Genomic DNA, 22,364 nt, shown 5'->3' with positions numbered 1-22,364 from the left:
TCGTGCCTTAATGGGTAGCCAATGCAAGTCTACAAGTGCAGGTGTTATTCTCCCAGGTGGCAGCAGACCCTTTATTTGCCTTTCAGCTATGTTCATGACAAGTTGTAGTTTCTTCAGCAGATATTTAGGAAGGCCATAATAAAGTGAATTACCACACCAGAAGACATCGAAACGGCCACAAAGGAATTAAGAATAAACTCAGCAGCTGGTCCAGATGGTGTGTAGTGCAGCGACTATGCCTGATGAACGAGCCTCCCATAACCCACTTAGCCAGTGGGGTACCTCTTTGGCCGACTTGGTAAGGAGTGGCTCTCCCATCACGTTGGTCGCGGGTTCAATCCCAGGCAGCCGGCGAATACCCTCACCTTGTCTTGATTAATTTCTCGTGTGTTTCAATACATGCAGAGGACGTGTAGGAAAATAGAAAAATAGAAAATAAACTCTCGGGGCATGACAGGTGTCCCAGCCATCCTACTGCTGAAGTGCAGCAAATCATTGGCAAAACCACTATGCAAACTGTGGCAATGTTCCTTGGACACAGGAGTAATCCCCCAACTACTCAAGACAGCTAATGTGTGTCCGATATATAAGGATGGAAACAGGAGCTGTCCCCAAAACTACAGACCGGTAGCCCTCACCTCCCACCTGATTAAAATATTTGAAAAATGTGCCAGGAACAAAATTGTTGAGTACATGGAGGCCCACAACCTATTTAATGACAAGCAGCACGGCTTCAGGAAAGGAAGATTGTGCTTGTCAAAACTCCTGGCTCATCATGACCGGGTTCTGAACAACCTGGCCGAGGGTAAAAATGTAGATGTCATGTTCCTTGACTTTGCCAAAGCTTTTGATAAAGTTGATCATGGCATCTTACTACACAAGGTCAAGCCCCTCGGCATAACAGGCAAGCTTGGAATGTGGATCCATGCCTTCCTCACAAGGCGCCTCCAAGCAGTCACCGTGGAGTGGATGGGCACAGATCAGAGAGGACGTCAGTGATCAGTGGTGTGCCTCAAGGGTCAGTCCTGGGCCCTCTCCTCTTCCTGATCCACATGGGGGGCATTGGCAATGAAGTGGAGGGCTCATTCCTCTCTTCATTTGCCGATGACACCAGTGTGAGCCTCCCCATCACCACGGCGGAAGATGTGCCTCGCCTTCAACAAAACCTTGATACCATCTACGCCTGGACTGCAGCAAATAACATTGAGTTCAATGAAGATAAGTTTGAAATGCTAAGACACAGGCAAAAGCAAGAACTAAAAGATAACAAATTCTATACAAAAGGAAGACATGAAATCGCAGAAAGAAACGTAAAGTGCCTGGGTGTATACCTTAGCGAAGATTGCTCCTTCCATCACCATGCTGCAGAAACAGTAAGAAGGGCTAAGGGCATGGCAGGCTGGGTGCTGAGAACCTTTGCCACCAGGGAACCCCTACCCATGCTTACCCTCTGGAAGGCCTTAATACAACCCCTTGCAGACTACTGCAGCCAGTTGTGGTCGCCTCACACGAGGATGAAATTCAGCAACAGGAAGGGGTGCAGAGGTCTTTCATGAGGCAGATTACAGGGATGAGAGGCCTCGGATACTGGGACAGACTTAGAGAGCTGGGGCTCTATTCCCAACAATGAAGAAGGGTACCGCACCATCTACATATGGAAGATTCTGGAAGGCCAGGTGCCTAACCCCAAACCCCTCGCACTGCAGCCTCACACCACTGAGAGAAGTGGTCGTAAGTGTACAACGACCAGCCTGCCAAACCGAGCCCCAGAGAGGATCCGGACCCTACTGGCAGCAAGTCTGGTCCATGAGGGGCCGAAAATCTTCAATGCCCTACCAAAAGGAGTAAGGAATATCACTGGCTGCCCAGTAGAAAAATTCAAGTCTAGCCTGGACAAGTTCCACTTGACAGTGCCAGATGAACCCCCAGTGCCGGGCTACACCGCTGGGTGGCGAACCTCAAACACAATACCTGATCAGGTGGCCCTAAAGGCTAGGGAGGCTAGGATTGGGAGCAGCGGTGGACCACCATGGCTATGAGGCAAGGCCTCTGAACTACACCAAGTATACCAAGTAAGTATACATCAGATCCAGACATCGAAGCTGATGAGGGAAGCTGTGGCCCTTATGGCCAAAATTGTTGGGTGTGATCTCACTCACAGGGCTCTAGCTGTTATTACAGACTCACAATGGATATTTCACAGTCTCATCAAGGCCACAGTCTAATAGACTGGACGTGTTACAAGAGTTTAGTGAACAGAAGCTAGCTTTTGGTGAGCCATACCTGTCTTGGTAAAACTCTTAAAATCACACCCAACTCACTCAAAAAGTTAAAACATTATTTGTTTAGATTGTATTTGCTAATCATCACTCTGGTAACCATTTCCATTATTATTACTCATTTATGAGATTTAAAAATGCGGGGAAATATTACTATTTCAGCGGTGATAGGTTAGGTTACTATTTGCTCATGTGAAGGGTCTTCAGCTAGAAACTCCTCTAGGTTGGGTTATGAGTCCATCTTTATTTAATAGCCTGATGTATAAGGTTGTACAGCCTTCATTTTCATGGGTACCAATGTCATTATAATGTGTTGAAGACATTTTCCTACAGTATTCTCTAAACCTAGCTATTTTAACCCTCAAGCAACATGAAACACGTTTACATGGACTCAGTATTTTACTGTATTATTTTTTTAAATCAACAATAAGTATTTAAATTAAATTAAATGTTATTGAACTATAATCAGTGATGACTTATCTTCACAATACCTTGGAATTGCACAGAACATTTATTGCAGCAATAGTGTGTGTGTGTGTGTATGTGTATTACTGTTAACCCCTTCAACACGAGGACGCATATACTGCGTCCTTGCGTGCCCCGTACCATATCCGAGGACGCGCATACTGCGTCCTGGCTTGCTTTAGCCAATATACGAGTTATTTTATCTCTATATTTATACTTACATCTCAAAATTATTGATCAATTTATGTTTCTTTATGTGCATTATTTAATTCTGCATGTTTTCATATATAATACATGATGATTATGTTGAGTTTATGGCTGAAAACTTGTTATATTCAATAGCAACATTTGAAATTTGGCGCGCGTGGCGATCCCGAATACGTCGCGTGGCGCTGTTTTGACCCGGCCATAGTGAGCTTTTTTATGTGCACCATTTAATTCTGCATGTTTTCATATATAATATCTGATGATTATGTGAGTTTATGGCTGAAAACCTGTTATATTCAATAGCGATATTTGAAATTTGGTGCATGTGGCGATCTCGGATACGTCGCGTGGCGCTGTTTCGGCCCGGCCATAGTGAAGGGGTTAACACAATAAAGAGAGCAGCACGGCAAGTAATGAAATCAGTGCCCCCTCCACCCCCAGATAATTAGTTTACACTAATTTTCTCTCCATATGCTAAAGTTTACTGCAAGCAAGTAACGGAAAGGAAGCGAAGTGCCTTTGCATTGATGGAGCTTGGGTAGTGTGTCGGCCACGTGGCCCATGACAAGTATATCAAGGCTCATGATGTTTAGGAGGCAGCGTCCCTCCCTGCAGGCAAGGGTCAGGCGATGAAAGGATATGTAGGTGCTGCCGATAATGTTTTACAGCAATAAGTATTGTTAAATCCATCCATCACAGCAGCAACACTCAAAGAGCAGCACCCAGACTTGTGTGAAGTTCTCAGTACCCTCTGAGTGCTGCCGCCTCTCAAGGTTGTCAGCAGCCCGCCATGACGCCTATAGTTATCACAGGCTACATGGGTTATTGAGTGCCTATCTTGAGACAGTGGCTGATCGTAAGGCTAATAATAATCTCCTGTCACCTTACGGCACATTGCAACGGCTGGTGACCAAATTATGGTAAAGTATAAGGGCGTAATGGCGGGTTGGCGACACCTGTTGATGTAGAAACAAACTGTCTCTTATTTACTTTCCCAGAACTTGCTGGCTGCTGGCTCCCTGCTGGCTGTTAGAGGAAGGTGTGCAGGTCTGGCACAAGTGTGCTCAGTTTCAGTGGACGGCCCGTATGGCTGTGAAACAGAAATACAAAAGAGAGTGTGTGCTAGCGTTTAAAAAGCGCAGCGAAAACAGGGCCAATAATGGCGTCCAAATCTTAGGTTGTCGGGACTCTAGTTCTCAGCCCAGTGCTGTTAATAATTTACATCAATGATGTTGATGTGTTGTCGGGACTCTCTCTATCAAGGGACTCTAGTTCTCAGCCCAGTGCTGTTTATAATTTACATCAACGACGTCGACGGTGGACTCAATAATCTCATTAGTAGATTTGCTGACGACACAAAGATTGGAAATTCGGTCCTCACTGATGAAGACAAATGATCCAAGAAGATTTGCATGAAGTTTCAGCTTGGTCCGATAGCTGGGAGATGTCCTTTCATATATATATAAGTGCCAGGTTCTTCAAATTGGTACAAAAAATGAGAGGTTCAATAATGAAATGCATAGCATTAAACTCAAAAATGTTCAGTGTGCCAAGGACCTTGGTGTCAAAATCACGTCAAACCTCAAATTCTCACAGCAATGCATTGACGTAGCAAACAAAGCCATCAGAATGCTGGGCTTCATCAAGAGAAACTTCTCATTCAAGAATAAAGATGTAATACCTCTAATGTAGAATAGTTTAGTCAAACCTCCTTAAGAATATGCAGCACAGTTTTGGTCTCCCAGCCATGCAAAGGACAGTACAAAATTAGATGTGCAACATAGGACAACAAAGATAATCTCTTCCATACGCAACAAACCTTACGACAAAAGACTCTTCCCTTAAGCTGCTCTCTCTTGAGAAATGTCACCTCCATGGAAAACTGATCGAACGCTGCAAAATACTCAATGCTTTTACAAATGTGGACAAATCCAAATTGTTTTTAATCGATGACACATTCCGAACGAGAAATAATGGCACAAAACTAAATAAATTCAGACTGCACCAAATTTTTCATCACCAACATTGTAGTGCGAGCATGGAATAAATTCCCACCTTCAGTGGTCCCTTGCAGTATGATTAATTTGTTTAAAAACAAGCTCGACCATCGATCACTTCCTTCAACTTGATATTCACTGGTCAAAATGAAAAGTCATGGTGGTATTAAACATTAAATTTAATAGGATTTCACTCAGGTCGAAGGATAGACCACCTAGACTGGACCATAGGGTCTGTGCATGTGGTCTGAATATCTATGTAAATCTCTCTCTCTCTCTCTCTCTCTCTCTCTCTCTCTCTCTCTCTCTCTCTCTCTCTCTCTCTCTCTCTCTCTCTCTCTCCAGTACAACAAAACTCCATTTTCTGAATGTCAATGGTAAGAATACAGTGGAAGTAAATGCATCTGTAGGGTGATGTGGGGGAATACCGTACAAGGGGTGGACCGTATAATCGGCGTTAAAAAGAGAGAACTTATTGCAGAGCAGTATTAGCAACGATGATCTTCCCTCATCTGTGTTTCCTCCTGCCTACGACTTGAACTCTTTCAAGAGGAGGGTATCAGGACACCTCTCCTCCCAAAAATTATTTATCTTTTTGGCCACTCTATTCTATTTAGGAGCAGTAAGTAGTGGGCTTTTTTTTTTTTCATTATTGTTTTCTTCTTTTTTTTTACACCCTTGCACTGTCTCCTCTCCTGTAAAAAAAAAAAAAAAAAAAAAACACTGAGTGGACATGATGACGATGAACAAGATGGCTGCTTTTGTTTACCATGGCACGCCGCTTGTGAATAGGAGATAAGATTTTCGTTTTTTGTGACAGTTTATGTAACTTTAGGTATTCATATCATAGTGTTCTGTCATATTGAATGGGGCGTGATCCCGTTGGTAAGGTATTGAATATGAATATTAGGCATATTTACGTGATATTTGACGATATACTTAAACTTTTATCCAATGTGGTTGCTGTGATACTAGTTGGAGGGTAACACGTGTACGAGGGGCCTTACCGTACAATGTAGTGAGGGGGTTTAGCGTACGCAAATTTCTTATATATTTTGTTTTTACGTTCAAACAAGATAAAACTCAAGCTACATAATAGTTTAGTTGTAATTAATAGGAAGAAAGGTAAGTATCAGGTGTATAATAGTTGGCAAAAATTACAGTTACATGGTTCAAATGGAAGGAGAAATCAAATATTTTATGAATGCAATTTAAATGTCATACTGTACATGTAATGATGTTTAGTGAATATTTGTAGTATTGTACGTGTGCTGTGAAGTTTATAGACTTTGTAACATAGTTAAGCTAAGTAATCCCCTGTCCTCATTTAACATGAAATGAGGCAGTGTCAGAAAATAGGGTAGTTAAAACTAGGTATATTTTTGCACTGTTTGGATAATAGAACAATATAAGATGCATGTTTGTTTTATTCCACCCAGCAAAATCTCATTTATAGTACGTTTGGTTGGTACTGCAGGGGTGAAGAAGACATGGAATAAGGGTGGCCAAGATAAGGTAGTCATGCCTCAAAACATATTATTTTACTTCTTTTTTTTTTTTTTTTTTTTACAAAGCAGGCAGCTCAAGGACACACAAAAAAGAAAACAATAATAAAAAAAAAGCCCGCTACTCGCTGCTCCTAAAAAAGAAACAAAAGAGGTGGCCGAAAGCAAGATCAAATACGGGAGGAGAGATGTCCTGATACCCTCCTCTTGAAAGAGTTCAAGGAAGATTGTTCCAGAGTTTACCAAAGTGAGGGATGAAAGAGTGAAGATGCTGGTTAACTCTTGCATAAGGGGTTTGGACAGTATAGGGATGAGCATGAGTAGAAAGTCAAGTGCAGCGGGGCCGCACTTTATATGTGTTTATATAATTTACGACATTAATATCTCATTTATCATAATTTGAAATGAATTTTTTGGGGGTGAAAGTAACATGTACGAATCATCCCCGCTATTGGGGTGATTCGTACAAAATGAAAGTTTTTGTTGAAAGGCCCAAAAAAGGTACTTAGTTGCCTTGTGCAAAATTGGGCTGTGTGTCATAGATAGCCCGGTCCCTGAGGGATATTTCTGGCCCAGTCTTACCTTCAAGATTTAAACTGGATTTTTCAATAATATTTTTCCACTAATAGTACGGTATACCCCTACATCACCCTGTCTGGTTCTTAAATGAATTCCAGATCTCAGTAAAATAAAAGAGTTTTATTAGAGCAGTGGTTCCCAAACTAGGGGCCATATAACAGAATGCATGGGGCCATATTCTGAGGCTATGTACACTCGGCCCTCGATTTAATGGATTAAAAGGGGGACAGGTGGTCCGTTGCTTGAAAAGTCTGTTGCTTGAAAATATGGTTTTGATATTTCTTTAGCCGGTGTCACACCGGACAAATCTACCCAGCCTCCCTTCTAGCTCAGAACATTTATTTTTTTATGATCTGGGCGGCCAGGCGCATGTGTGCGAGCGGCCCCGGCTGCATGCCGGGCTTGAGCAGCTGACAGGCGGCTGATGATGGTGGTGGTAATGGTGGGTGTCGGCGGCGTGACCCCCGCATTGGCGCCGCCCAGGCGGTGCTTTCGTTGGGGCCCGTGTGTGTGTGTGTGGCTGTGTTTATTGTGGGCCCAGGCTCCTCAATTTGCTAATTCTTGTTTTCCACATGTTGTGCAGGACTTCTTTCTTTTCTTCCATCTCTTCTTTTTCAAAAAGAAGAGATGGAAGAAAGGAAAGGGGTCCCGTGCAACATGTGGAGGATGGGCATTGGCAAATTGAGAAGCCCAAACCCATAATAAACACAGCCACACACGCGTGGGCCCCGATGGGGATGCCGTTCGGGTGCCACCGATGCGAGGGCCTCGCCGCCGACACTCATCATCGCCATCACCGTCATCAGCCACCCGTCAGCTGTTTGGGGCCGGGCCCGGCGCATGGCCGGGGCTGTCTGCACACGTGCGCTTGGCCGCCCGGATGGGTGGCCAAGCGCAAGATGTCGACAGTTTTCAATTTTCCCCATAAAGGCGGACACACACTATACGATGCGTCCTGTCTGGCAGCTGAAAAGTGGGTGGAGCTAGAGGTCATGAGGCAGTGTGTGTGGGTGTAATTTGTGCGGCGCGGCCTCACGACACGGCCCGATTGCCTTCTGTTTAGGGTTATGACGTTTCTAAAGCCGGTGTCCGTTGAGATTTTGTGGTCCGTTAAATCCGAAATCCGTTAAACTGGGGTCCGTTAAATTGAGGGTCGTGTGTACAGATAAAACCAAAGGGGTTTAGCGGGTAGGCAGCTAGTGGAGGGAACTTACAGGTTCAGCTCAAGTTTGTGCAATGTCTTGCTGCCAGGCACGTGAGTAATGCGTCCCATTTTTTTTTTTTTGGTCTGTGTAATTATCTTATTCTGTCTGATTCTGTGTTCTTGCCATATAACAAGACATGGAGATGTTTTAGGGTAGTAGATAATTTTAACTCAACATAGTTCTTCCTAAGCTATGGATTTTGTATGATAACCTGGTCTTGATTCTTGAGTATGAGCAAGGATGTTCAAATTATTCAGTTATCCACACATTCACAGTTGCAACATTGATCACCGTGTGTGCCTCCCCATATAATCCGTTTGACCCCACCTGTGAATACTTAAATGTTATATGAACTTAAGCTGACATCAGCACCCCTTTAATGGTAAGTAAACTCTGCATAATTACAGGAAATGCTAGAGTGTTTTTTATATGGACCTAGCGAGTGTAGGAATGTAGTCACTGTAGTCACGGGTTATGGTTGTGTGTGCGTGTGTGTGGGGGGGGGGCATGGGCAAGGATCATGTATGAAAAGTGGGTAATGACCATAAAAAGTTTGGGAACCACTGTATTAGAGATATGCAGAACAGTCTAGAACTAAGTCACCTGGTACTGTACCTGCTCCTTCACATTCTCAAGGGCATGTGCTGACCGCTGAATGGATTCTTGCTGGTAACCAAGATGTGTCAGCAGGATGTTCAGCCTGTGTAAATTTTCCTCTGAGCTCTTGAGTGCATGCTCCTGTAAGTGCAAAAACATGTTCAAGTTTTCCTTACTCAATGGTAATCATCATATGCAGGGTCCCTCCAAGAAAAGAGGGTACAGTCTAAGACAAAAGAGTGACCAGAAATCAAGGTAATATAACATTGTATATTCACACTCATAATACTAAAACATCGTTGCCAGATTATCGTACTCAGAGCATAGTATTTACCGGTTTCTGACGCCTAACTATTGCCAAGAAACATCAGGAATTAACTATTTTAACGATAATTATAAGTGAATCTCCTTACTGGGGTCCGCAAGACAGTGTTTGGGTCAGAATTTGGTATATATAAAAGGCTGAGCGAGACAATCTGGCAACGTTGTACTAAATTCTCCTTTTCTGCAGTCCCTCAAATCAGGCCAGGACCATCCATGGCTTCATAACTTGAAAAGAGAAAAGTAATTTTTGCCCCTTGTTAATTTTCTTTTTGTGAACATCATCCACGCAAGAAAAAAGTTATTTGGCATCTTGCACCGACTGTTACATTTAATTACTGAGAAATTTCATTGTTGACACTTATGACAAGTTAATGCTTGGAAAACTACTCATCAGTCTTTTTGTAACAACATCAAATCTAAAATAATAATATTTCAGCCTTTTTTTTCTTTTTTACAGCTAAAGAAACAGCTCAAGGGCAAGAAATAAAGGTGTAAAAAAAAAAGCCCTCTAATTGCCGTTCCTACAGAGACAGAAGTTATGAGTGGCCAAAAGAGAGGTCAATTTCGGGAGGAGGTGTCTTGATACTCTCCTCTTGAAAGAATTCAAGTCAAAGGAAGGAGGAAATATAGACGGAGGAAGGCTGTTCCAGAGTTTACCAGTGTAAGGGATGAAAGAATGAAGATACTGGTTAACTCTTGCATAAGGGGTTTGGACAGTATAGGGATGAGCATGAGTAGAAAGTCGTGTGCAGCGGGGCAACGGGAGGAGGGGAGCCATGCAGTTAGCAAGTTCAGAAGAGCAGTCAGCATAACATAGCACAGCTTTGCATCATCTGCAAACAAACTCACATGTGTGTGTGTGTGTGTGTGTGTGTGTGTGTGTGTGTGTGTGTGTGTGTGTATTTCTTGCAAAACTGCAATTTTTGGCAAACAGAATCACGCCCCCCTTGTATCCAGCTCACGCCTCCCCAGGGGGGCGTGCCCCCCAGTTTGGTAACCATTGATCTAAAACATCACGTATATAAGTGGAGGTGTCAAGACTATGCTCAGCACACACGCAACAAACAGAAACTAATGGAAGACCGCCGAAACAGATCGGCTGTGGGAACATATAATCGCTCTACAGATGCCATGATGCGTAGGCAGAAACTGTAGGCTATTTTTAGCATGCAGTGGTGGTAAGGGACAAAAGAGATGCCAGTTAGTCACTTAGCATTGACAGAAACCTAGTTACGTGCGGCCTTCAAATCCAGATAGCTTCTCGCTCTCCGGCGCTGGCATCATGCTCCTTGCCCACGTCTGAAAGAACTAGTATATGACGCCAGCGGCATCAACGTCATTAAGGGGTTAACCTCAGACCTTGCTATCATTTCCGATTGGGGTAAAAGGAACCTTGTGTCCTGCAATGCCTCAAAAACCCAATTTCTCCACCTATCAACTCGACACAACATAAAAACGTAAGGAGTCTGCAAGAGGCCGGTTGGCCTATACAAGGCAGCTCCTGTAATCCTAACCCAACCTTAACTCACTATCCATGAATTTATCCAATCTCTCCTTGAATGTATCTCTGGTATTGGCACCCACAACATGACTGCTAAGCCTGTTATATTCATCCACCACTCTATTTGTGAACCAATTCTTGCCTATGTCTTTGTTGAATCTGAATTTGTCTAACTTGAAACCATTGCTGTGTGTCCTACCTTGCTCTTTTACTACCAGAACCCTATTGACATCCTCTTTACTAAAGCCCTTCATCCATTTATAGACCTCGTTAATTAAGGTCTCTTTGCAACCTTCGCTTTTCTAGAGAGTGTAGATTTAAATGCTTAAGTCTATCCTCATAAGGCAAGTTTCTCACACCCTGAATCATTTTTGTCATCCTTCTCTGTACAGATCGATTCTAACATCTTGATATCCATTCTATAGTAGGGTGGCCAGAACGGGACCCCATAATCAAGGTGAGGTTTAACTAAAGCTAAGTAAAGTTTGAGGATGACCTCAGCGCTCCTATTGCTTATGCTCCTCGAGATGAAACCCACTACCTTGTTTGCACGATTCTTAGCTTGAATGCACTGGGCCCTTGGACGAAGGTTAGTGCTCACTAAGACTCCTAAGTAATTATGTGAGGGGTTATTCCTACCTACACTCAGACTATTACACTTCCCGACATTGAATTCCATCTGCCACTTTCCCGCCCAATCATAAAGTTTGTCAAGCTCATCCTGGAGAACAGTAGCGTCTTGGTCTGATTGGATTACTCTACTGATCTTGGTATCATCTGCGAACTTACTGACATCACTACTAATTCCTGTGTCCAAGTCATTGATGTAAATGATAAAAAGCAGCGGACCCAGCACCGACCCCTGTGGGACTCCACTTGTAACACTGCCCCATTCAGATTTTTTACCATTGATTTACACCCTCTGCTTTCTACCACTAAGCCACGCCCTGATCCAGTTCAAGACTTTCCCATCTACGTCGTGAGCCTGTAATTTTAGTAACAGGCGATGATGGGGGACTTTGTCAAACGCTTTACTGAAATCTAGATACAGGTAACTCTTGATTTACGCGAATATTGTGTCCTTGAAGAGGTCGCGTAAATCAAAAACAATGTAAATCAAACAAGAGGTAGGTTTATGTCGAAAAATAAATATTCACTTCATTCAGTGGAGAGAGAGAGAGAGAGAGAGAGAATATCAATATCAACGAGATACCCACTCAGGCACTCAGTCTCAGCCTCACTTGTGTGAAGAAGAAATGAGGGACACCATGAGCGACTGGCTAGTATTGGTACCGGTACCGAGCAGTCTGGTACCGGTACTGTACCGTATAGCTGGTACCGTTAGTTCCGGTACTGGTACCGGTACCTGCCCACCCCTATTGTTGAGTAGCGTGGCAGCATGGGTACTGTATTGTTGTTCAAATGGCGCGCGGGAAGAACTGAGCTCAGCTGTGTGGCCGCGGCGCCGTGTGAGCCCAGTTGAGTGAGACATCTGGTGGCCACTTCATAAAATATCGCGTATAAGTGAAAAAACGTGTAAATTAAACATTTATTTGGATTTTGGACCCCGCGTTATTTCATAAACGCGTGAACCAAACTCGCGTAACTCAAGAGTTACCTGTATAGTATGTCATAGCTTTCATCTCTGTCAACTGCCTCAATTACTTTAGTGTAGAAGGATAACAAATTAGTAAGGCAAGACCTACCTTTCGTGAACCCATGCTGTGAGTCATGAATTAAACTATGCTTCTCTAGATGGTCCCAAATGCTCCTGGCTATAAATGACTCCAACATCTTGCCTACAACTGATGTTAAGCTAATTGGGCGATAATTTGAGGTGGCTGACTTGTTTCCCTTTTGAAAATTGGTGTTACATCGGTAAGTGGGCCACTGAGAACCTCCTTGCATTCTTTCAGGACACGTGGGAATATTTCATCTGGGCCTGGCGATTTTTTTTCTTTAACCTACGAATCTCATCCTGGACTACCTGCCTGGTGATGGTCACATCTCTCACCTTGTTGTCATCTTCTCCCTCATATACCTGAACTCTCTCCGGAATGGTTGCTAGATTTTCCTGTGTGAAAACTGAGAGGAAATAGTCAATAAACATTTTACTCATGTCTTCCCCGTTCTCGACGAGCTTTCCTGTGTTTGTTTTCAACAGTCCAATTCTCTCCCTTGTTTTCATTCTGCATAATTCAAAGAAGCCCTTGGGATCGCTCTTGGCCTCGTTGGCTACCCTAATCTCATAATTCCTTTTTGCTAGGTGGGTGTTCTTCTTCACCGATGGTTAGTTCAACATACCTACCCCTGAGGTGGGTTTCCCCATTCTTTATTTTCCTATAAATTCCTCTCTTCAAGCCAATCTCATGCTTGAGTCTGCGAGTCATCCATTTAAGGTCGTTATTTTCCTTTCTACGTGCTTGGTAAGGGATATGCTGTCTCTGACCCTCTGCTATTACTCTAACTAAATTATTGTAGGTCAGCTCTACATGGCTCCCCTGTCCTCTAGGCTCCCACTCTGAGATTTGGCCCTCACCTAGCCCTAAGGTTTCCCAGTTAACCACTTCAACAACACTCAGCTGTCACCTTCAACGCTAAACATCTTCGGTCTATCCTTAACTCAAAATCTTAACTGGAAACTTCACATCTCTTATCTCACTAAATCAGCTTCCTCGAGGTTGGGCGTTCTGTATCGTCTCCGCCAGTTCTTCTCCCTCACACAGTTGTTATCCATATACAGGGGCCTTGTCCGCCCTCGTATGTGTGGGGTGGCTCCACTCACACAGATCTCTTGGACAGAGTAGAGTCTCAGGCCCGTACCAAGAGTCATGTAGGTCGAGCCGCGTATCTTCCCTTCGACAATGTAGGCACGGCCTCAGACCGTGCCTTCAATCCTTACCACAAATCACTCGGGAAGGTAAACTAGGATATAATGCACATACACACACTGCAGCTTACTTTCCACCTACCAGATATAATGCACACACACACATACCCACACACAGTGCTATTCATGGAGATAGTAAAATACCTCCATGGTGTTATTACAGCCATAATATAGTCTGTTTCATTCCGTCTGTCCACTCGCGAATGTAAATGTGGCACCTGCGCATTGTGAGTTTGTGATTGTGTGAAGATCAACTTTATTTTCAGTGATATATTTGAATGCTTGTGTATACAAAAAATCCTCAAACCATCGTATATGAACCGCAAACAGAAGATTTGCATCGATAATATACCATATAAAGACACGAAGAAACAACTTGTATATCAAACAGTATACAGTACCCTCTCGAGTTTCGCGTTCGCTTCGTTCCGAAGGTATAGCGCTAAACTCGAGTACTGCGAAATTCAAGATATTGAAAACACTGAAAAAGTGCTTATCTGTTCTGACTCATGGATTTTTTTTTTTTTTTTTTTTTTTTTTTTTTTTTTTTTTTTTTACATGTGGGCTATGGCGCCGGTAGACTATCCATCTGGGTCTGATGGTCGGCCTCGAGCCCGCCATGGCGCAGCCAACTTTTTATAGTGGCACCATTTTAATTGGCTCATGCTGCCCCCCGGAGCTTAATTTTTTTCCTCCTTTACTCCCTTGTTATCTCAAAAACATACCTTGGAAAAAGGAAGAAAACAGGAAGAGAGAACGGGTCGTTTTAAAGCCACAGATGAAGCCTTACGATTGGCTGAGCTCTGAAAACACGCTTATGATTCGCTGGGAGTCCGATGACGTCATCGCCGGCGCTCACCCGGTCAGCGGACTCGCTGCCTTAAGGCAGTGTCACACTGGCCGTTTTCCTCTAACCATTGTGGCTACTGGCAATGCCTGTGTGCCCATCCGGGAGTGAGTTGTCGGTTGACCGTAACCTGGTGTCACACTGAGCCCTTTTCTTCCCACCGTGTTGGCGGCAGCTAGGGCAACCGGTAAATCCAAATTTTCCTTCGGGTGTGCGTCACACACGGCCAAGGATGGTTGCCTGTATCCACATCCATAATGTAAACAAAGCACTTGCTCTGTATCAACATGGCGTCATCTGCTAAAGTAAGGGCTCTCACAGCTTGTGCTGTCATTACCCAAGTTATGGACTTGTTGCTGAAGTTAAATGGAAGGAAGAAGCTGTTGTGGGTGTGGCATGCTTGCCTGTGGTTCCTCCATGCCAGTACTCATTTTCACCACTGCGCGTGAGCGGCCAACCCACCTGTCTAGACTCCGATCGAGTAACAACACACACACACACACACACACACACACACACACACACACACACACCAGACTCATCATGAACCATGGCAGATGTTTCTCACAAACAATAATGGCTTTGCCATTTCCTAGAGTGTGTCAGAACTTATTTGATGAGTGGTTCATACAAACCAAACATACCCAATGGCAAGAAGAGAGCAGTGTTAAAGACGACTGCTCTCTTCTTGCCAAGAGCTAGGTTTGGTTCATGTGAGCCACTCACCAAATACGTTCAAACACACTCAAGAAATGGTGAAGTCGTTTCTGTTTGTCAGAAACATCCTTCCATTTAACTGCAGCAACAAGTCCATAACTTGGGTAATGGCAGCACAAGCTGCGACAGCCCTTACTTTAGCAGACGACGCCATGTTGATACAGGGCAAGTGCTTTGTTTACGTTGTGGATGTGGATACGGGCAACCGACCTTGGCCGTGTGTGACGCACACCTGGAGAAGTCGGAGTTGCCGGTTGCCTTAGCTGGCGCCAACTCAGTGGGAAGAAAAAAGCCCTGTGTGACACCAGCTTATGGATAACCATGAACTTGCTCCCGGTTGGGCGTACGGGCGTTGCCTGTAGCCCCAACAGTTGGACGAAAATGGCCATTGTGACACTGCCTTAAGGCAGTGAAGCCGCTGATAGCGTGAGCGTTGGCGATGACGTCATCGGACTCCCAGCGAATTATAAGCGTGTTTTCAGAACTGTCAGCCAATCGTAAGGCAGCCGCCTTCAACTGCGGCATCAAAACGACCTGTTCTCTCACTCTCTCTCTCTTGCCATAGCCACAATGTCTGGAGGAAAACGTCCAGTGTGATACTACCTTTAAAGGTAGCGTGCATGATGCCGATGGTAAGTAGACGTGACCCGTACGTGTCAAAGCAGCGCGAAACTCGGGGTGATAATGCGCGAAACTCGGGATGGTAAGAATTTAGTACTAACCGCGAAACTCGTGGATCGCGAAACTCAAGAGGGTACTGTAGTCTGATCATACTTGAACGATCTATAGCCTTTCAGATACTCATATTTCATCTCATTCAGGTACATATAGTGACATATGACTCTGCAAGTGTCTATACATAAGGAATTTTGATGTTGCATGTATAAATAACATGGGTAGCCTAATATTCGAAATAGCCTAGCATCGCGTTCAACAGTCATTATTTACTATTTCATGTTTTTTTCCATTATTAATCATTATTTACATGCAGTAAATCATTAAGATACCCTTATTTGCACTTGTAGAGCCAGTTGTCTTAACTGAAATGAGAAAGAATTTGAAAAACCGTAGATCATTGGAGAATGTGAGCTACAGATGGTTCCCACCTGGCTGGTCTTGTTTACAACAACAACACGCGCTTTGAAGGCCCGTGCTGTTGTTGTAAACAAGACAAACATATTCGCTGCATCAATAATATACGACTTTCCAATTAGGGAAAATATTTTCTCAGGTTGTTTTAACTCAACCACAACTATTTGGAAAATAAACATAATTTTCCTCGAAGGAAAAAGGGAAGACACGGGGTAGACCTTGCCTTCCCTTCATCTCTCCCGCAGACCTTCGATCCAAAAATGCTAGTGACTATAGGTACGCACGGTCCTTCCCTTTGATCTTCGTCGCTAAACCTTCATGACTCTTGGTACGGGCCTAATTAAGGCTCTTCGTCTCATCAGCTCTCCTTAAATTCTGCCGCCATGTTGCCTCTCTCTCTCTCTATCTTCTATCGATATTTTCACGCTAACTGCTCTTCTGAACTTGTTAACTGCATGCCTCCCCCTCTCCTACGGCCTTGCCGCACATGACTTTCTGCTCAAGCTCATCCCTTTACTGTCCATACCCCTCACACACGAGTTAACCAGCATCTTCACTCTTTCATCCCTCACGCAGGTAAACTCTGGAACAATCTTCCTTCATCTGTATTTCCTCCTGCCTACGACTTGAACTCTTTCAAGAGGAGGGAATCTGGACACCTCTCCTCCCAAAATTGACCAACCTTTCAACCATTCCTCTCAGCTTTTTAAAGGAGCAGCGAATAGCAGGCTTTTTTTTTCATTATTGTTTCCCTTTTTTTTTTTGCCCCTGAACTATCTCCTCTACTGTAAAAAAAAAAAAAAAAAAAAAAATCCATTATGAAATTGATCTACAGGAGGCCAGCAAAGCGAGGCTGTACAATAACGGGGCTCAACCTTCCTGATAAAACAGAGATGGAATTCAACGCTTTTGCTGTCACTGTCTTCACCACTAACACCACTTTCAAGGCTTGAAAAAGTCACTTTCACCTCTCTCCTTATGAGGTATATTCATTCTTAGCAGGTGTCACCACCAGCGACAGGGTCACAGGGCCCACGAAGCTTGAGGCATTCTTTCAATTATCGCAAATTACCTGTGTTTCTCTGGGGTTTGCAACAATTACACTTCAATACAATAAGTGACACTATTGTTAATTAAAATGTAACTGATAATTCTTGTTGTTTTATTTATTGGTAAACAAGAGAAAATATAATGCTGTCTGGCAGCCTCTCCTCATCCAAATTCGTTCTTGCATGAAGGACTGGTGAAATCAAGCAGAAATGATTAAAAAAAAAAAAAATTATTTACATTACATTATATGCTGAGTATCAGCTTTGGGGGCATAAGTTGGGAGGCGGTGGCTGAATGGATAGCGTGACGGCGCCACGTTCAGGACGACGCAAGTTCAATCCCCGCCCGGTGCCACCAAGCTGGGATTTTTCAGCCGCCGCTGAGTGGCTTAAAACTACCCACAAGCTGTCCAGAACACCACCCATCAACCCAGACTCTAGATTCTAGGATTAAAGATGTGCTCCGGGAGGGCAGCATGAGCCAATGCAAAACGGTGCCACTATAAATATTTGCCTGCGCCAAAACGGGCTGGGCCGACCATCAGGCCCCACTGGGAAGAAGCCCTGGGCCGACCATCAGGATCCACCGGGAAGAAGCCTACCAGCACAATAGGTCATGACGTAAAAAAAAAAAAGTCGCCTTCGGCAAAATTTATCAAAAACATTTGGACGCCAGGCATCTTGGCGGAAAGTGAGCCTCCTTTGTTTTTTGTCTGTGTATGACACTGGCTTCTGTCCAATAGTGTTTCCCTCCGACCCACAACTCCTGGCCTTTAACAGCATCACCTTTGACCTGCCCACGCTCCTGGTAGTGGCAAGACCCAAGATCTTGGTTCATCTCACACAACAACCAGCAGTCAGCTGAGGGTAGAGTATAATATGCTGGGAGCGGAAGCCGGTGACCTCACGGAAACTCAAACCTTCCTTGTCTTGGAGGGGTGGGGGGGTTGTTGAGATGCCTGACTGGCCCTGACGCCCTAAGGTTTTTGATGAATTTCGCCGAAGGTGACACTGATACACCCAAAGCAGGTACTCAGCAAATATTGTAATGTAAATAAAATAAAAAAAAGCCCATTTTTGCTTGATGTCACACGGTTGTCATGCAAGAATGATTTCGGATGAGGAGAGGCTGCCAGACGGCACTTATATTTTTCTCATTTACCAATAAATATAACAATGAGAATGATCAGCTACATTTATATTAACAATAGTGTCACTTATTGTATTGAAGTGTAATTGTTACAAGCCCCAGAGAAACACAGCTAATTTACGATAATTGAAAGAATAGCTCAAGCTTCATGGGCCCTGTGACCCTATACCTGCTAGTTGGCAACTCTGGAATATACTTTATTGCGCTCGCACTGAGAGCTCTTTTGGGAGCGGCTTATAAGGAGTTGGGGACGCTGGCTGTGGATACTAAGGCACAGAATCAGACGAGGAAAATCCAAAAAATTCTCCTCCTGTCATTGTTACAGTCACAGAAACACTGAGAATGGTGCTGAGGAGTTATGTGGCAGCCTAGGCGTCACGCTGACCCAAAAATCCCCACGCAAACTTCAAAATTTGAGCGGAAAACCCGCTGCCCACCCTTTAGGGATTAATAATGAATGGTGGGGCCAGGAAACTAGGTGGGAGTGAGGTGTGTGAAGTCGTTGGGTTTGGATGAACTGGGCACACTCACGGCTGCTGCAATGGGATAAGGACGCATGCTCTAGTATGTAACTTTGTGGTGTACCCATGAGTATGGGGGAGGGGAACAGGTGTAGGCCATACCTTAAAACAACTTTTTTTTGGTATTTTTTGGTCTAAAGTGAAATGTTATTTTTTATAGGTCATTTCACTTACTCGTATTATTGTTGACATTAAGTGAGGACTTATTATATTAAATTTTTACAATAAGATCCATTTGAAGACAAGCACATTCTAGTTTGCAAATGGATCAGTAAAATTTAATATAATAAGTCTTCACTTAATGTCGACAATAATATGAGTAAGTAAAATGACCTATAAAAAATAACATTTCACTTTAGACCAAAAAATACAAAAAAATGTTGTTCTTAAGGTATGGCCTACTCAAAATTTATTCATAACAATATTTTACAATGACCACCAATGTATGACATCTAACCTGAAGAGCCATGTTCCGGGCAGAATGGGTGAGCATATCAGCTGACTGAGATCCACGGTTAACCTGTCGGCAGATGGAGCCCATGTTGTTAACATTAACTTGAACTCGTTCAGCCAGACGAGTTTTTGAGTCGACAAAAAGGTTCTTAGCGCTTGTGCTAGATGCTGAGGCCATGACACCTGGATCCTGAGTGTGAGATGAGATAAGTTAGGGGGTATCTGGCAATCTCATGCACTCATACCTATTCTGGGCACCCTTCAACTGTTTTCCATTGAACAAATTAAACACCTCAAGCCTTAATGAGGTAATTCTGTAATAGATCTTAATGAAAAATGAGGGTAATTCAATCAGGCTGTGTGGAGATGGTCAACTCATGCACACCTACCATGGCAAAATGGAATTTGACTTTTCAAGTGTGGAATGATTGAGTGACTAAGTGGAAAAAAAAGTGCCAGACATCAGAGATCATATGGCACTATGGTGGAAAACCTCAAAAAGTTTTTGGTGAAATGGATTGGAAAGAGTTAATGAGTACAAGCGAAGTTCAAGGAAAGTATGATATTTTCATGAAGGCGTACAACACAGGTGTTATGAAGTTCGTACCAAAATACAGACCGAGGGAGAGGGCTAAAAAGGACTGGTTTAATGCAAGATGTGCAAAGGCAAAAGAAAAGAGAGACAAAGCGTGGTCAAGATTAAAAAGAAACAAAAATCAAAGAAACAGAGAAGACTTTAAGGCAACGAGAAATGAGTACGTGAAAGTGAGAAAGGAAGAAGAGAAACGATACGAAAAGGATATTGTGGAAAAGTGTAAAGAACAACCTAAACTATTTTATAGATTTATAAATGGAAAAATTAAATCAAGAGAAACAATTGAAAGACTGACTGAAGAGAATGTAGGGATTGAGGATCCCAAAGGCATGGCGGAATTATTTAACAAAAAATTCCAGCAGTGTTTACCAAAGAGTCATTATTTAATAAACCACAAGAAAACAACTTAGATGTATATATGGAAGAGGTCAAAATAGATAAAGAGGAGATAAAAAAACTATTGGGGGAATTGGAAGAAGGGAAGGCCGTGGGCCTGGATGGAGTTTCAGGTTTTATACTTAAAGAATGCAGTAATGAGCTAGTTGGCCTGATATATGACATCATTAGGTGCTCAATTAAAACGGGCACAGTGCCTAGGGAGTGGAAGAGGGCAGAAGTGGTACCTATATACAAAAGTGGAAAAAAGGAAGAACCCCTAAATTACAGACCGGTGATCGTCTCTGACCAGTGTAGTATGCAAAATATGTGAGAAATTAATAAAAGAACAATGGGTGAGATTTCTAGAACATAATCTAATCACAAACAATCAATATGGGTTTAGGAAAGGCCGCTCATGTGTGACAAACTTGATGAGCTTTTACTCAAGAGTGACGGACAAATTACAGGAAAGAGACGGATGGGTGGATTGCATTTACCTAGACTTAATGAAGGCATTTGACAAAGTTCCACATTCAAGACTGCTGTGGAAACTAGAAAATAAAGGAGGAGTGAGAGGGAAGATGAAGTGCTGGATGGAAAGCTACTTAAGAGGAAGAGAGATGAGAACCGTGGTTAAGGACACTAGATCGGAATGGAGAGCGGTGGAAAGTGGAGTGCCCCAGGGGTCGGTTTTGGCACCAGTACTCTTCCTAGTCTATATTAATGATATGCCAGAGGGAATAAACAGCTACATGAGCCTGTTCGCAGATGATGCTAAACTGCAAAGACATATAAGAAACAGTGAAGACTGCAAGGAGCTGCAAGAAGACCTCAACAAGATTTGGAAATGGAGTCAGAAATGGGAGATGAAATTCAACGTGAAGAAATGTCATGTTATGGAAATGGGAAAAAGTGTAGAAAGACCAAAATGGACATATAAAATGGGAGATGGTGAAATATTAAAGAAAGTAAATGAAGAGAGAGACCTGGGAGTAATAATGCAAGATTATATGCAACCAGGAAGTCATATAAATCGGATCTTCGGTGATACATATAACATGGTGAGAAATATAGGCATAGCATTCCACTACATGGACAAAGAAATGATGAAAAAATTAATAACTACTATGATCAGACCTAAACTAGAATACATGGAAACAGTGTGGTCTCCACATATGAAGAAACACATAGTAAAACTAGAAAGAATACAGAGGATGGCAACAAAAATGGTTCCAGAACTGGAGGGACTGACATATGAAGAGAGACTAAAGGAAATGGACTTGCCAACACTGGAACAAAGAAGAGAAAGAGGAGACCAAATACAAATATATAGGCTATTGAGTAAAATGGAAGAAGTAGATAACGAGAAATTGCTACTAAGAGAGGAACCTTCCAGCAGGAATACTAGAGGACATAGTAAAAAGTTGAGGAAGGGAAGATGCTCAAGAGACATAAAGAAATATAGCTTCCCACAAAGAAATATAGAGGTTTGGAACAGATTAAGTGAAGAAATAGTATCGGCGAAGAGTGTGCAAAGATTTAAGGAAAAGTTGGATAATTATAGATACGGAGACGGGACCACACGAGCGTAGACCCAGGCCCTGTAAAATTACAACTAGGTAAATACATAAGGGTAAATGATTAGGTAAAAGAAAAAGAGGCAGTGATGTATGGAAGGGTGACATAATATGTACAATATTAGCGAAGAGCGATGCAATAAGATCATCAAGACAGAGAATATGGATTCATCGAAGGAAGATGTTATTATCAAAAGAAGTGTGGCATGATCAGCAGGATGTGGTAACAGTGGTAATGGAGGAGCCAGAAGCTGAAATGGCAGAACTATAGTTAGTAATAGAGGAGTCACGGACAGAAGAGGTAGGCACGCTACTCCACAGAGGCGTAGGCTCCCTTCCATCTCCTGCCCCATCTACCACAATTTCTCTTCTAGAATGCCCCTAACCTTCTGCCCTCCTGCCATTACTTGTGACTTCCTCATGTCTCTCCTATCCT

General features: G+C 43.2%; 1 protein-coding gene across 3 annotated transcripts in view; it reads right to left on the bottom strand.

Annotated features, from left to right (window-relative positions):
• Nucleotides 1-22,364, bottom strand: part of LOC126982872 (BLOC-1-related complex subunit 7-like) — a 64,064-nt gene that overhangs the window by 6,570 nt on the left and 35,130 nt on the right. For 2 of the 3 annotated variants that reach the window (XM_050835143.1, XM_050835144.1), the window contains 2 exons: nt 19,383-19,568; nt 8,841-8,975 (listed from right to left, as the gene is read on the bottom strand). In XM_050835143.1, the coding sequence (XP_050691100.1) occupies nt 8,841-8,975; nt 19,383-19,556 (309 nt within the window). In that variant the 5' untranslated portion in view covers nt 19,557-19,568. The remainder of the gene's footprint in view (nt 1-8,840; nt 8,976-19,382; nt 19,569-22,364) is intronic. The other variant, XM_050835145.1, reaches the window with a different exon arrangement.

This window comes from Eriocheir sinensis, chromosome 52 (genome assembly GCF_024679095.1).
Source record: "Eriocheir sinensis breed Jianghai 21 chromosome 52, ASM2467909v1, whole genome shotgun sequence".
NCBI lineage: Eukaryota > Metazoa > Arthropoda > Malacostraca > Decapoda > Varunidae > Eriocheir > Eriocheir sinensis.
This window is presented reverse-complemented; position numbering and strand designations above follow the sequence as displayed.